Source organism: Zonotrichia albicollis, chromosome 1, assembly GCF_047830755.1.
Source record: "Zonotrichia albicollis isolate bZonAlb1 chromosome 1, bZonAlb1.hap1, whole genome shotgun sequence".
Lineage (NCBI taxonomy): Eukaryota > Metazoa > Chordata > Aves > Passeriformes > Passerellidae > Zonotrichia > Zonotrichia albicollis.
Window position 1 is genome coordinate 9,437,289 of NC_133819.1, and position 15,822 is coordinate 9,453,110.

General features: G+C 38.8%; 1 protein-coding gene across 1 annotated transcript in view; it reads right to left on the reverse strand.

The window, feature by feature from the left end:
• Positions 1-15,822, reverse strand: part of PTPRN2 (protein tyrosine phosphatase receptor type N2) — a 634,871-nt gene that overhangs the window by 361,312 nt on the left and 257,737 nt on the right. The window contains 1 exon segment of the mRNA XM_074552744.1: positions 1,807-1,893. Within this exon segment, the coding sequence (XP_074408845.1) occupies positions 1,807-1,893 (87 nt within the window).

A 15,822-nucleotide genomic window follows, 5' to 3' on the forward strand; every position in this document is an offset into this window, starting at 1 on the left:
GTGTCATCTTTTCTTGGCAAGGTCTTTGTCTAAAGCTTCTACTACTGGTTTACCTACTGGTCAGCTCCACCTTCCTTTAGCACTTTATGGGTTTAACCTGAGTCAAAGCATCTCATTCTCTTGAACAAAAAAAAAAATCAATTATGGATGAATTCTTCATTGATTCAAGATTTAGGCTAAGCCTTACCAGATTTATAGATTTTTTAAAAGGCAAAGACTGATAAAAACATTGCATGGATAGAAACATTGTATGGATGCTCAGTCCTGTTTGGACTTCCTGTAGATCATACCAGAATTTTAAGGTACTGACCATACAAATATTTTCAGTACAGTCATGTGTCTGCATATTAATAGAGGCAAAATATGCAGCTAATTCTGCTCATTAAAAGAAAGGTCCATCACAGCTGGCTATACCGCTGGAAGGATATTTTTATTATTACCATTAAAGAACAAGTCTACAGCCTATCAGCCGCAAAGTGTTGTGATTTATCAAATGATAAAAAATAACCAAAAGAATTCATATTAAAAATTAGAAAGGTAGGTGAAAGTGTTCTTGTACTGTAAATAAATGAAGTTAATGAAGCTGAACCTCCTGATTCAGCAGAGGTATTTTCCATGGGATTTCTCCTTTAAATATGCAGTAGACTTTATCTGCTAGTGTCCAAAGTCAAGGGTACAAAGTCTCCTTACAAGAAAGATAATAGAATATCATATTTTTTTCAATTTATAAACTCAGTATTCATGAAATACAAGCAAAATACATTAATCAAAGCAAACAAAATATGGGAATATTTTCCTTCTCAATAACTAAAGCCAATATGCCTGGTATTTTCCAGGTTTCTGAAAAAATTTTCTCACCAGTAGTCCATTTCTCCATCCAAATATAGTTATAGAAGGGGTACAATTTTATTGGTTTTTACAATCAAGAATAAACACTTCCACTAAAGACAAAGCATTATCAGTCTATGGTTTTAAAAAGAGTATTAAACAATTAATTCCATTCTGTAAAGGAAAATCAAACACTAGTTGATGGCAGCACAGGTGGGGCTGAGACAGATGCTGCACTTCAGCTACCCAGACATCAGCTATTTCCTGCATACCCAAGATGTGACTTCCTTTCACAAAACCCTCCCACAGCTGACCCTTCTTTTCAATTACCTTTACATCAAACTCCTTGTGTTTTATACAGAGAGGATGAAGTTTTGTGAAGTACTTGTTTCTTCCAAAATGCTTTCAGAAAAACCTCAGTCTGAAACTCTTTACTAGACATGGCAGATCATAACCTCCTAGTTCATGACATTAACATGCAGAGCATTCATCAGTATGAATCACAGGAGGAAAACCAGTGCTCAGCATAGTTGAACTCCCTGTGACTTGTTAAATAATAGCTGACCAAAAAGCATGACCTAGTGTGCCATGTGCCAGACTCAAAGCCAGGCACCCAAGTTTTATCCATCTCTGATGTCTTTTTTCCCCCTAGCAATGCTGGGTAAAATTACCTTTCAGAAGACTTTCCTTGTCTAGAAACTGTTAAATAAAGTTGGCAATATTTGTATAGCATTTGAAACAGATTATTTTTCCCTATGAAAGAAGTAAAAAAATTAATTCTTTATAATTTTCTCAAAATAATTTGTTCCCATGTGTAGGGAATGTTACAAATTTTTTCCCCTCATCAATATTTTTTCCCCTCTTGCCTGCTCTCCTTAATTTTGACAGTAAAGAGCAGATATTTCCTTGTAAGACAAACTATTCAAAAATAATGAGACATCCAATAAAATAAAAAAGGAGAAAATCCCATGTACATACTTGACATCATCGAAGACACTCATCTGCAGCTTCAGGAGATCTGCCACTTCCTTTATTAACTCCAAGCCCTTTTCCACACTCAGGGGGCTGTTGAAAGGGAGCAAGAAAACAGAGCATTAAAAAAATGGAACTCATCAATACTTGAGAGGCTAAAGGTCCCAAAAGAGTTATCACCTTGGCCTCTTTGAGTCTGAAAGCCACCACTAACTGTATTCCTGTCACATAGTGATCGTGATATCAAGGGAATTGGGATCAGGTGCTTCTTCAGGCATGATGAATCACCTGAATTTTCCAGCAATAAGACAAACAATAAGGTGCAAATGGAATTGTTAGGAAGTGTAATGGGCCCATGATGCAGCTACCAGTTCATCTCAGTCCTCAATAAAAAATGTAATAAAGTAAAAGGACAGAAAGAAAGAAAAGGATTGACGAGACAAGGAGGGAAACAAACAATGAAAGTCAAATTGCAGGCTCGGTATCAAATGGACAAGTGAAAAGCATATTTTTAAACTCATTAGATTTTAAAATGAATCTTTGCCCAGTGAAAGGATACAAAATTATTATGGATTTGAAAGTAAACAATGGAGCAAGACACACAGTCCAGAGGATACTGATTAGATACATAGGATTTAGCTTGGTGTGTGCATACACTGCTAACAGAGACCCCTTTAAATCTTTTTAACCTTTGTCAATGCCACATTTACATTTTTTAATTTAGAAAACAGGTTGCAATCAAGCCTAACACAATATGACTGCTATAATTTTAAAAAGCACTTATCCAGATGCAAAATTTGTATTTGCAAAAATTTCAGGTTATTAGAGCTGATACAACTATAAAGATGTATTTAGAGCATTCCATCCCTAATATGCAGATCCTACCTTGCTTAGTTGTTCAGTACTGTGGAACCAAATAAAAAAGTATTAGGAAAGAAAAAAGATACAGAAATGATATAACAGTGTCTAGTGAAAACAACAGAGACAACATTCTCTATCTAAATTGTGATCATAGATTTATTCTCAATATTGTTAAAGCCCCAAAGACCAAAAATTATACCTTACAAGCATATCTAACTTATGCCATGGTAAAGCAGAAACAACTTTCCTGAGATTAACTCACAGGAAAAAAGGTTCTGTACTTGTTCCTCTGAGGATTTAAAATAAGTAGAAGAAGGTGCCAAAAAAGCATGTGGTATTAGACACAGTCTTTTCAACTGGACTAAGATTTTTCTCAAAGCTTTTTTCAAAGGTCACTATTTCTACCTCAGAGTTAAAGCTTTTTTATCGAATTTTACATCATGGTAATTCATTGCCACTATTTTATTTATGGTCTGCAATGAACACTGGGGGTTTGGGTTTTGTTTTTCGCTGGTTTTCTTTTTTGGTTGTGATTTTTTTTTCACTGGTTTCTGCATGCACTGCCCTAAGGGCACCTCTATTTAAATAATGGGATATCTCATGTGGATCTTGGTTAGCATGGAATTGCTCAGCCTCCCTTCATGCTACTAGCCCAAAATGCTCAGGAGACCTCCTGTCACACAACCAGAGGTAGCCCCTCTAGGCACCAGATAAATATAGAGATTTTCTAGATTTCTAAGACAGAAATGTTCTTCTGTGAAAGTAACAAAAGAATCTGATTGATTGTGTAAGGAAAAAAAATGTACTATAGATTATTCATAAAACTGTTATATTTCAAGGACTGACAGTGGATAGAAACGTGATTATTCTCATCACTATGAAAGCAAATTGTCATAGTTACTCTGGGGTTTAGGTGTTAATTAAATCTTTTCTCCCAAAGAGGCTGGCTTAAATTTTACAGAAATGATTGGTGTCAGCAAGTGGGCTTTTACTGTAATAGCAAGCCTGATGCAGGCAAGGCTGCTGTGTCCATTGGTGCTGCTTTTTAACCAAGGGAGCCTCAACATCCTACTCCCAGCTCATCCCTCCCTACTGCCCTGAAAAAGCATTCCCCAGCTTCAAAAACAAGATATGCTGCCACAAGCCAATGCAGCAGCAGTAAATGGGGGGTGAAATCAGAGCATTTGAATGCTACAAATCAGCAATAATGCTGGAGAGGAAATGGGTGAGAAAATGGTGCAGGAAGGCCATTGTTTTGCAAACCTGAGCATCCAAGAGCAGTCTTAGTAACTCTCATGCAATATCAAACTCAAAGACAAAGGCTCACAAACTCAGATGCAGTTTGATAGGCTAAAAAATTATCATTCATAATAACACAGGAAAGCTGCAGGATGAGTATTCTATGGTACCAATACTATTGCTGATCCCACAGTCACATTTGAGGATTCCCATTAAGAATGATTACAATCATGATATTTACCAATGCAATTTTTCCAACTTCCACTTAAGAGTGGAAAATACAATTTAGTACTGTTCATTACAGTTCTATGACAGCTATGTTGTAGGACAGTAGAATATTCCAAACTTTCTCTAAAAATGCCCAGCCATGATTTTCCATGCTCAATTAAAGCTTTGCTTTTGTTTAGTGTTTCATTTTGCTCATTCTTGCATGGTTTGCATAGTGATTGCCTTTAACTTTGTTTACATGGAGAGAACCACACCATTCCCACCAGCACAGTGCTAACCAAACTGACCTTGTAACAGCACTGTTCACCCACATCACCCATCTGACTTCAGGCTTTCACAAGGACAATCTTTCAAACATCACCTGCTCTCCCACCATGACCCTCCCCTCATCCTCAGTGCAAGCACTCAATACTTGTAGAAAAGATGATATTTGTGATCTTGCACATACTGTCCTTAGTATTCAGCCTGCTCATTTCAGTTTCTGTATTAGACAGTGGGGTTTTCAATAGTCAATGTTTTGTCTATTGACTGTGAGGGTTCAACAACTATGGAATTGATTCAATAGGAAGTGTTAGGCAAACCAAGAAAGAAAGACAAAAACAAGTGTTGAGATAAGTGTCTTACAAATAGTGAGACACTCTAGACTGAAGTAGAAAGAAGGCTCTTTAGACAACCCTGACAATTGAAATATTTTATCAAGGCCAAAGACTTGGAGAAAACTTGTGGGTAGTGTTCACACTGCTTTATCTGATCTGTAAAAATGGTCAGTGCAGTTCCCAGTGGGGGATCTGGGAACTCCTTTGGTGCTGGGCCTTTCTGGCACTCCAAGCAGTGCAGTACAGCACAGAGGGAATCCCTGGGTTGTGGCCCCTCAAATTCCAGGGCCAAGGGAGTTCCAATTCAAAGCATTTTCTTCCAGGAGTGTGTGATAAGGTAGTTCAGAACACCAGTAACAGTGAATCCTTAAGAGAGAAATCACAGTTTAGATAGGCCTCAGAGACACAAAGCATAAGCTGGTAAAAAAACAAAAGCACAAAAAGGACCTCTCATGGGTGCTATTTACATTTTCCAAGCTCTCCTGAGGAACCCTTTCTATGTCCAGGAAAACAAATGGTTTCTGCAGTGCCTTTAACACCCTGCTGGATGGCCACTGGAACAGGCTCCCAGGTCACAGCACTCTCAGCAGAGCTCAAGAAGTGTTTGGACAATATCCTTGGGCACATGGTGTGATTTTCAGGGTGTCCTGAGCAGGGGCAGGAATTGGACTTCTGTGATCCTCATGGGTCCCTTGCCACTCAGGATATCCTATGATTCTATGATCTGATTTTACCACTACTTTTTTTTATTGCCTTGAAAGTTTCTGATCACCTTTAGGCTAGATTTTGGCCTTAGAAAGAGTCAACTGCTGGATGGCAAAGCACCTTTTTACAGATGATACAGATGTTGCCAGCTGACATCTTGAGACAGTGCTTACTTCGGGTTTCCTACCTTTGCTGTCATTCCATTTGCTATAGGTTTATCTTTTGCACCTTCTTTCAAGGTAACTCTAATAACAGCAGCTAAAAGAAAATGTGATACATCTCACTGTTTAAAATAATTCTTTTGAGGTCCTTTTTAAGTTTCCATCTCCAGCTCTCTTGGCAGATGAAAAGAGAGTCAGAAGGTATATAAAATTAATGTATAATGTACTTCCTTCCATTGCTTTATCTTCTAAAACATCTCTACCTGTAAGTGCTACCCTAATTGTTATTTTTTTAGTTGATAGATTAAGACCCTACTGCATCAGTAGCAGAACTCTGGCTCACTCAGATGCCAATTTCTATCTCATATTATTGGTAGAATAACTTTGACACACTAATGACAATAAATAAATAAGTGGGGAGAGAAATATAAATATTTCCTTTGAGGTTTTTAAAGATACATAGATTGATAGATAAAGTTTCAAAGTCTTTCAGAGTGTCATCTGCAAAATATTTCACTACTGTTTTTGTTTGATCTCACTTTTCAGGGCAGGGCTCTTGCACCGTTATACCTTCTGGACAATATGGCTTATACCTCTGCTAAAACCAGACAACATTATATGGTAGTACTGCATTATCCCTTCAGATGAAATGACTCCCCAGCTCAGTTCAAGACTGATTTCATGATTTAACATCATGACATAGTTGTGAAAACTTCTGAATCCATTTTAATAATGTAAAAAAAAAAATCATCCAATTGAGATCTACTAGATTAACCTAAAATAATCCTGAGCCAATCAGCTCCCTCTAAGTTCATCAGGAGTTTTGTCTAACACACAAAAAAACCTCAAAAACCCAAACCAAACCACCAAATCAAAAAAGGCAGGATCTAGCCTATAAAGCTGTTTTATTGAGAGATGAGTCTGAAATGAAAGCACAGGAATAAATATCTCTTAACTTTAATGTGAGCAGCGGAGCACTTCTGAAAATTAGTGCAATCCATTTAAATGCTCAGGAGTGGATTTGGAAACCCAACTTTATGTAATTGTCAAAGTGTCTCCACAAAGTGTACTGGACATTGAATACCAGAAAATTAGATTGTCTGGTGAAAATAAGATTTTGTATCTTCCAGTGTCTAGGTCCCTCCCAGTGAGAAAGCTGAAAACAGAAATATTTTAAGGAACAATCCACTTACAGAGGTAATTTAAATAATAGAACACTGAATGATAATCTTCCTCTGCTATTGACTATTAAGATTTAACTTTTCAATTTACAAGAAAAATGCAGTGATCAGAAGTAATTTTTAAAATCTGCTCCCAGGAAGTTAGCACAACTTGGAACAATCCCATTAAGTGAGTTTCTTCTCAGTTCCAGATAAAAATGTATAGTAATGCTAGCTTTTTTGAAAATCATTTTTAGTCTGTCTAAACAATCGCACTGTCTTCAGTGGTTTTATACCTAAATGAGAGAATACCTGTAGCCAAACAAGTAACTAATGAGGAACAGAATATGTCTTCCTCTGGGAGAGATCCATCAAGCTACCCCAGTCAAGACATCCTCCTGATCTGCAATTCCATTGTCCATAAAATGAAGGCAATTACAGCAACTTTCCTTGTCAGCTGCCTCATATTGTTATATAAAAGTCAACGTTATTATTTGACTTGCATCCATTCTGGATCTAACAGCAGAGGCACCAACACTATTGGCTCTATATACCACTCCCTACCAAATATGAAGGAGATGTAGCAGCAAATACTATGCCATATGAAAATTAACTTAAAAACTTCACTTATTCCCCTACCAAAGATTTTGTTCCAAACTATGTTAGCACAGGGCCTCTGGCTGATTTTAGAGCACATCTTGCTGATTTAGAGCATCTTTGGAGCACCTTGATCCCAGTGAAGTTAAGCTCTGCCTCACTGGTGAGTTGGAAGTCTTGTTAAAATCCTGCTGTGGGCAATTAGAGTAGGAGACCAGTTTAATGGACCAGACTTGCTTCATGAATGGTCAGTTAGACAACTTTAACAGAAAAGTAGTGCTGAATATTGGATGCTCATCTCATAACCAGTTTAGCCTCATGCTCCAATTCTCTGAACAATGTTACAAATGGATTCCACGTTTTCAAGAAATTCCCAAGATTAAGTACAAATCTGATGAGCGAGAACAAACATTTTGAATAATGGCCTATTTTTGACCTGGACCTAATGATTTATGCATTCAAGGCTCAAAGTTTCCCCTTCTGGTTAAAGAACAAAAAGGAAGCATGTAAATGAAGGCACAGGAGGAGTTCTGTGGGGACACTGGCAGCACGGCCAGCTCTGCATGCTGAGCTAAATGGAGCTCAAACTCTAATATGAGCCAGTGGGCAATGTCAAAGGGAACAAGAGGAAAAACAGAAGTAAACAATGATGAAAACTATATGTTCTGTATTTCCCAACATGCCTGTCAAAACAATCCCATAAATTGAACCATTTTGGTAGCAAGAAATCTGATGCAGTTATACAGATGGCTTGATTGCCGGTGCTTGCCAAGCCTACTCTCAGCCCAAGGAGAACAACATGTAGCTCAGTGTTATGCTGAGGTTATGTCAGTCTCACAAGCAGTTGCTCTCACTTGCTTTTCCTCTTCCCAATTGCCAAGTGCCATTGGAAACCCACTTATTGAACTCAGAAATGCTCTCTTAGTGCAGTCATTCAAATTATGTATTGTCTTTACCAGACTGTACCTAGTGCCCTTCCAATACTCTGTTTAGCAATTGTAATGCAGCACTGTGATGGACATCCAGTCAGCCCTGTCAGATTAATTCAATTGAATCATTTTCTGCAAAAATGAAGAATAATATCCAGTACAGAAATGGGCCTGACATCGGGAATTGCACTCTTTAAACCTAAATGTCAGTCTAATCCCGAGTAAAATCTCAAGAAAGGTAGGGTTCAATACACCTAAAATTTGCTTAGATCAGAACACAGGCAATGATGACCAGTTTGCCCATTTTCAAGAGTGATGAGCACTACAATAAAATTGCAAGGCATTTCCCTGCAGACTCAAAGTTGCCTGAATGCTTAACTACAGTATCCTCCCAGCAGTAAGTGTATTTTCTGGGCAGGTAAATGCCACTCACACCCAGCCTCTTTTGCTGTCCAAACTCAAGCACAGTGGCACAGACACTGCCATTTATCTCCTGTGGAGAATATTCAGAAGTTTGGCTACACCTGAGCTCAGCTTGAATAGCATTTAATACACATCTTAATCAGAGAATGAAGCAGAGCTTGAAAACAGAATCTAGGACTTTTGGGACAGAGACATTTTATTAAGACATGCTGACTTTAAAACCATTTTCAATTCACACATGCTCAAAAAACTAAGTTTAGACCAGCAATCTTCCTTACTTCTGAGTGCTGCAAGACTAAGATCCTCTTCTGTGCATTATTTATCCTTCTCTGATGCTTTTAGGCCTGAAGACAAACCACTGGGCCATCAAGAGGATGATGGACAGTGTTACCTCACATTTCTGGTACACAGATCACTCTTCCAGCATGTGGAAGTTTAAACTGCTCAGAACAACTTCAGTAAGGTCTCTTCCATCTCCTGCTTCACCTTCCAAGCCCCACAGTAATAAGCAGAAGACAGAAAATCTTAGAGCCAGTGACTGTCAGCAGAGCAGCACTAGGCACGCTGGATCCCTGAACATCTTACTTGTTTGGCATGTCTCAGTGAAACAGGGAGATATTTTGCAGTCTGGGCTGTCTTCTGAAGTCTTCAAAGGTCTCTTCTAATCAGTGGAGGAAAGAAGGTGTCTAACCTCCCCATGTGGGTATGTCTTCACCTGTCTCTCAAGAAGTTCAGCGATGTGAAATGAAGTGGATGACATCCTTGGGGAATATGTGCAGCATCATCCAGCAGGTTGGTACCTAAATGAGTCAGTCTGGCTTTCACTCTAAATTCTGAAATAACCACATTTCAGCTTTACACCTAGAAATGTGCCTTAAAGGGAAAAGATATTAAACACATGGGTAACAAAGCACATATCCAAAGCTCTTGAAAACAGAAGCTGAATGGATGAAATCTGTTGAAGAATTTAATTTCAGTAATCAACTTTTATTAAACAATTAGAGCTACACACAGATTATGCCCTGCAGGCCAAAGTGTTGGGTTAGAATTCTAAGATTCTTTCTCATTTGGTTCTTTATTCCGCAGGTTCACTTGCTAGCAAAAAAAAAGTGTAACCAGAAGACCTGTCTGGATGAGTTCACCAAAGATTCATGGCTCCTTGTGGTGGTACTTTACTATAGGAGCTAATCTGAGTTTTGATCTGAAAAACAATTTTCTTGGTCCTGCCTACCACTATATTTATTCTGAGTGTTTATATTTAAGATTTTTTAACAATCATTCTCTTAGTGGACACAAACAGGAATGTCTTTCACACTGAAGATTTTTTAGTAGTGATCTGAGAACTGAGAGTAATTTTTACACAGTAAAATTACTGAGAGTAATTTTTTCCCTCTAGTCTTTTTAAATACTGAATTTTAAGTAAGATGAATTTCAAAGTTTAAAACAATTACTAAAAGAAGTTCCACCTGGCCATTTCTCAGTAATATCTTTGTTTTGATTGACATCAAATCAGCTTCCTGTCACTGAGAGAGCAACAGGCTATAACGGTATCACTTTCTTAATATGCAGCACAGTCTCCTTAGTACTGAAGATAAAAAGCTAAACCTAAAAAAAGAAAAATCAAAGTTCAGCAATATGAGCCTGGAATACCATATGGAATGCATTAGAGAGTCAAATAAGGAGTCTGTCTTTAGGATGAATAATGTTGAGGACCAGTTTTCTCTGGCTGCTAACACCATTTGGCAGCAGTATGGACTTTGACTGGTGCAGGCAAAATCCCTGCTGGTGGGAAGCAGGAAGGGGCAGCCTGGCCAGCTCCAGCCAAGCTGCCATTCTTCCTCCATGCCTGGAAAAGAGCATGTCATGGGGATGAGGCTGAGTGATGAAACTCTGACATGTGTGGAGGTATTTCAGAGCTTCAGTAAAATGTCTTACAGGTGTGCTAGGAACTGTCTGTTTGCTTATTACTTGCTCTAATGAATACAAAATAGTAAATATTAAAGAGGGGGAATGTTGAAACAGGTGACTTCTGCATTTTTAACCACCCACTTTCATGGGCCAGTGTCAGGCTTGATTTCTTTCCCGTCCTACCTTCCTTCTCAGTGCGCTGCTTGGCAAGGAAAGTGGAGGAGCTGGAATGCCAGGACCTGGGCACTGCCTGTCATGGGCAAGGGGCTGGTGCACACCAGCCATGACTGCTCTGCCTGCTAAAAGCAGTCAAGACAAAAGGATAAAGAGCAGGAAAGCAATTTCTAGTTCCTGCTGCTGGGATCAAGGAGGAGTGAGAAGAGCCATCCTGAAGGAAACACATTCCCAGCAGCACATGCTCACCCCAGACCCTGAGTCAGCTCCCAGCAGCAGCCACCAGCACAAGACTGGAGGTTTTTTAGACCACCTTGAACATGCTACTGCCTGATTTTCTAAAACTAGCACTAAATACAAGATAGCCCAAAAGTGAGTGTTAAGAAATAAAGTCCAAGATAATTCTGTAAAAATCCTGAGGGAGGGTAAGAAGTGATCAGCTGGGATCTGCCTCAGTAAGGAGCACCTAAAAATCCATCTATCCTGGGAAAAACAGTGCTTGGACAAACAATAAACTTTAGTTTCTAATGAACATTAGTTCTTCTGTTTTCTTTTCCTTTTTTCTTTGGCTTGGGCATTGTTGTATTTGTTAGCACATTTTCAGCACTAACAATCAAGAAAGAAAGATTGAAAGATACAAAGAGAGTTATTCAATAACAGTATTCAAAAAATAGTATTTCCTCAGTTCCCTGAGCAAAAATTTAAATGGTGAAATGGTGTCTATGAAATTGCCATTATTCAGGCACTTGCCCAAAACCCAGTCAAAAAGTAGCAAAATACAGATATTCTATCCCTGGAGTACTAGGAACACCTGACCAAATAAATGAGAATATTATACATGAAAAAATCACTAACTGATTCTTTCTCTGACTTCAGAGGTCAGGAACAGTGCCACATTTTCCTTACATGATCTTCACGAAACACGTGAACCTTGTATTTAAAAAGAGTATCAGTCAAGCCCTTTCCATGTGTCACATGTGAACTATAGCCTAGGCCAAGAATAGACAGATATCAGAAGTGAATTCCTCTTGCCTTATACCCTGCAGCAAGAGTATTCCTTCTGAAAATAAATAAGATTATGGTTATAATTCTAGAAACAATTAGTTAATGTGATTATGTATCTGCTTAAAAGTTAGAAAAATCCCTCTTTTAAAAAAGATCTCCTCCTGAACTCTTGACCTCAGTGATCTGTTGTTGCCACTATATTGCAAGAGTTCTTTGTCATTACATTGTAAGGGTTCTATATTGCCAGAGTTTCGTACCTCCTTGATGTTTCTCATAGGCAGCTCCTCTAGGAACTGACCCTTCCATGTCCTCACAGCAGCCAACTGACTCCAGTTGCCTCAACCAACCAGTCCACTCTTTTATAACACTCTTCTTATTGGCTACAGCTGTGGCCTGTTAAAATCAGGCCTGTTCCTAATCTTTAACAATTAACCCAGCTGCAACTCTTTAGGGGGGTAAGATTTCTTTCTATACTACCTTTGTTTACTCATATTCCATCTCCCTACAATATGTATTACACTACTTTGTGTTTTAGAAATGTTGGGAAATGGGCCACTGCCTTCAGGATTAGCATGCTTTCTTTTAAATTTTCAAGTCTGAAAATATGTGCCACCATATGAAGAGCAGGATTCATGTATAGAGGTACAACAAATCTTTTCTTCAGATTTTCCACAGCCTTAGAGCACACACTATGAGGAGTTTAATGAATACCTTTGCTTTTTCTTTTTTATTTTTTCCCCCCAAAGTATTTTTTTTGTTAATGTCTATTATTCTGTCACACTTATTCCAGCTGAATCTCATCTACCATTGTATTCCTTAATCCCTCAATGTATTTAAATCCATCTGGAATTTTTCTAAATCCTCCATAGTTCTTCCTAACAGAGACAATTTGCCGATGGGGTACCACTAATCTCTGTACGTGCTGAGGAGCAGCAGCTCATGACAAATCTTTCTCTTCTATCTCATAACCAGCTCTTAATCCTCAGTGACACCCTGCTCTTTGCTCTGTGACTCACTCTCCTTAAAGTCAGTGTGAAGAGCATCCCATTTATGCCCTGTTGATTTGAAGGGTAGGTACAACTTCTGGTTTTGCTGTGACAGGAGCTTTTCTCCTGGGAGAGTCTGATGTATCTCAGCAGAAGGTGCTGAGGACCTGAGGGTCTTCCATGTGAGGTGATGCCAGCAAGGAGAAGAGAGGGTCCCTGGCACTGCCTCCTGGAGGCCCAGGCTCAGTGGCCCTCACATGCAAATAGGATTGTGTAGGTTTAAATAGCAGCTTATCATCAATGTGGTCTCAAGTCTGTGATCACAGAACTTCTCTATCTCAGAGAAGCTGTAAACAACACTAGGGAATCTTTTATTTTAATGACACAGTTTAGTTCTTTTGAATTTCCCTTTTCTTTTTCTATCTTTTCTTCTGCTAAGGTTAGTAAATATTTTAACAAGCAACATAATGGGAAACTCAGCTACTGATGTATGAAATAGATTGATGTGAAACCCCTTGTGTGCGAATTTCAGTAGTAACTGAGGCATGGGAGGGCTGCTGATGGTCCTGCAACAAACGGATACAGCTTTACCAAGGTTCCACTAGAGATTTTCATTCCCCTCTTCTCACTGACTCCTGTCTCCTGAGAATTAGCTTCATGGCACCTTTTAGTACACCAACACCACTGTTCTCTGATGTGAAAGGTCATTTACCAAGCCTGGCAATTGCCAGTTTCTGAGGCACACACCTCACAATCCAAAGGAAGGATGCCACATTTGTCTGAGGAGGGGATAAATGAAGAAGGGTGTCATCTACTCCTGCCCTAAGGATGGAGCAAGTGCTGCTGCCACCTCAGGTAGCACACAGCCTGTAGGAAAAGAGAGGGCAACACAGTGACATGACTCTGCCATTCTCATCAGGCTGGCAAGCACCAGCATAAAGCTATCAAATCCAGCCTTCTCCAGCTCCTACTCCTCTTTTTCTAGACAAAAAGGAAGTCTCAGTCATCACAAGAACAATGCCTATTATCCATACAATGGAGAAGAAATTGAGACCTTAGAGGGGTTTGCTGCAGGTCATAGAGGAGGTAAGTGCCACGGCAAGGACTACTGGGAACATTTTTAATACCAATTTTATAGTGTTGCCATTAAATTCTTTTGAGCCTACCAGGCCTAAAAAAGAATTTAGACACTGAAATTGTATTTATTTCTCTTGTCTGGAAGTGCCCTGAGAGTAACTCATCTGATAGTCTATAATAAAAGTCCTGGGCACTGATGCTTTAAATCCACGGTGTTAGAACAGCCTGCCTTGTCTGTCTGAGGTTTTTGTCCATGCTTCAGTGTAACTTCACATATCTTGAAACACACATCTTCAGTAAAGACTTTGGGAGAGAATGCATTTCATGGATTCATTTTGGTTTGAACACAGTCTGTGTCTTATATTAAGTTAAATAACGATTAATTTTGTAATGGTTCACATTTATCCAGAATTCATGAGAACAACTAAATAACTTCCAAGCACAGAGCTATTCACTGGATTGTTTGAGAGCTGCCTGACTTCACAGCACTGTTATTGTAATCATTTTAAGGACACTGCAATTTTATTGCATTGGGCTGCACTTTCATTTTTTCATGCTTGTTTCCTCAAAGGCTATATTAGCCATAAAACCTTTTTAAGCTTACTTCTGTTTTGACAGCTCAGCAAATTCCCACTTTCTGTAATTTTTTCCCCTCTTTTCCCACCATCAGTAAGTGTGAATCTAAACCTCTTAATACAGACAGATTCAGGTCCAGACCAATTTGTAACACAAACGACACTCACTAAAAATCAATGGCAGTGGTTGGGCTATGAAGGTCAGAGGAGATAACAGCATCCTGGAAACAGGAGAGAGAGAGAGAAGTTGAGAAGGACCAACTCTCTGGAGTTATAATCAAAGTGTGACACCGTGCCAGCCTGTGCTTGCATTACTTCAAACATTCAGTACCTCCAGCTGTGTTAATAGTAACAAATTCATACAGATGCTTTGTCGCCTGCAGAAGCACAGAAATAATGGCAATAATCTGTGCCGTGATTGTGTTGCCCTCCCTTCTGAGGCTGAAATGGACCCCACCAAAGCACTCCCTAATGCATTTTAAGCTGAATGCTGGAAACAGCTACAGGTTCACTTGTCATGCACCCTGAATCTCTGATTAAAAAAAGCCTTGAAAATGTAAACCTGTTCTAACATATGAAATTACTTCTTCATACAAGTAATTAGTAAATGAGATTGAGGACAAATGATGATACACATTTTAATGCACTTTTGACTTTTAAATTCTTTCCCTTCCTTCATATCTTCCATCTTCCTTCAAGGCAGCATAAAACCCAGATCATGTTATAATACAAAATGATAAAGAATATCCAACAATACAGTGTTCAAAAAAAAGAGTTGAAGAAACAAATACTAGTTCATAAAGGGACTAAAGCACCTCCCCTATGAGGACAGGCTGAGGAGGCTTGGATTGTTCAGCCTGGAGAATGGAAGATCATGTGGGAATTTCAAGGCAGGATCTGAAGGGGACCTATAGGGAAATCAGAGGGGGCTCTTCACCTGGAAATGTAGTGACAGAATAAGGGGGAAAGAATTCAAACTAAAAGAGAATAGTTTTAGCTTAGACGTTAGGAGGAGATTCTTTACTGGGACTCTGGCACAGGCTGCCCAGAGAACTTCTGTTCAAATTTATTCACTGATTTTCTCTTTATGAAATTACTTCATTCTAATTTTTAGTGGTCGAGCATTTACATTTTGTACACAAAATGTGAGTTAAGAAATTTTAAAAAAATAAAAAGGCATGAAAATTAAATGATGACATTTTTACATCTGAGCTTTCCAAGACTCAGAACAGCACTGATGAAAAAGTACTGCCAGATAATAGACTGCACTATGATTCAGTATGCTGCATTCCCAGGAATCCTGATCTTTGGCTTTCTTGTTCTCGCTCATTTCAAAAGTTTAAAATTCATTACTTTTTCATAATGACCTGAATGGTAATTACCCAAAAAGCACTGTAA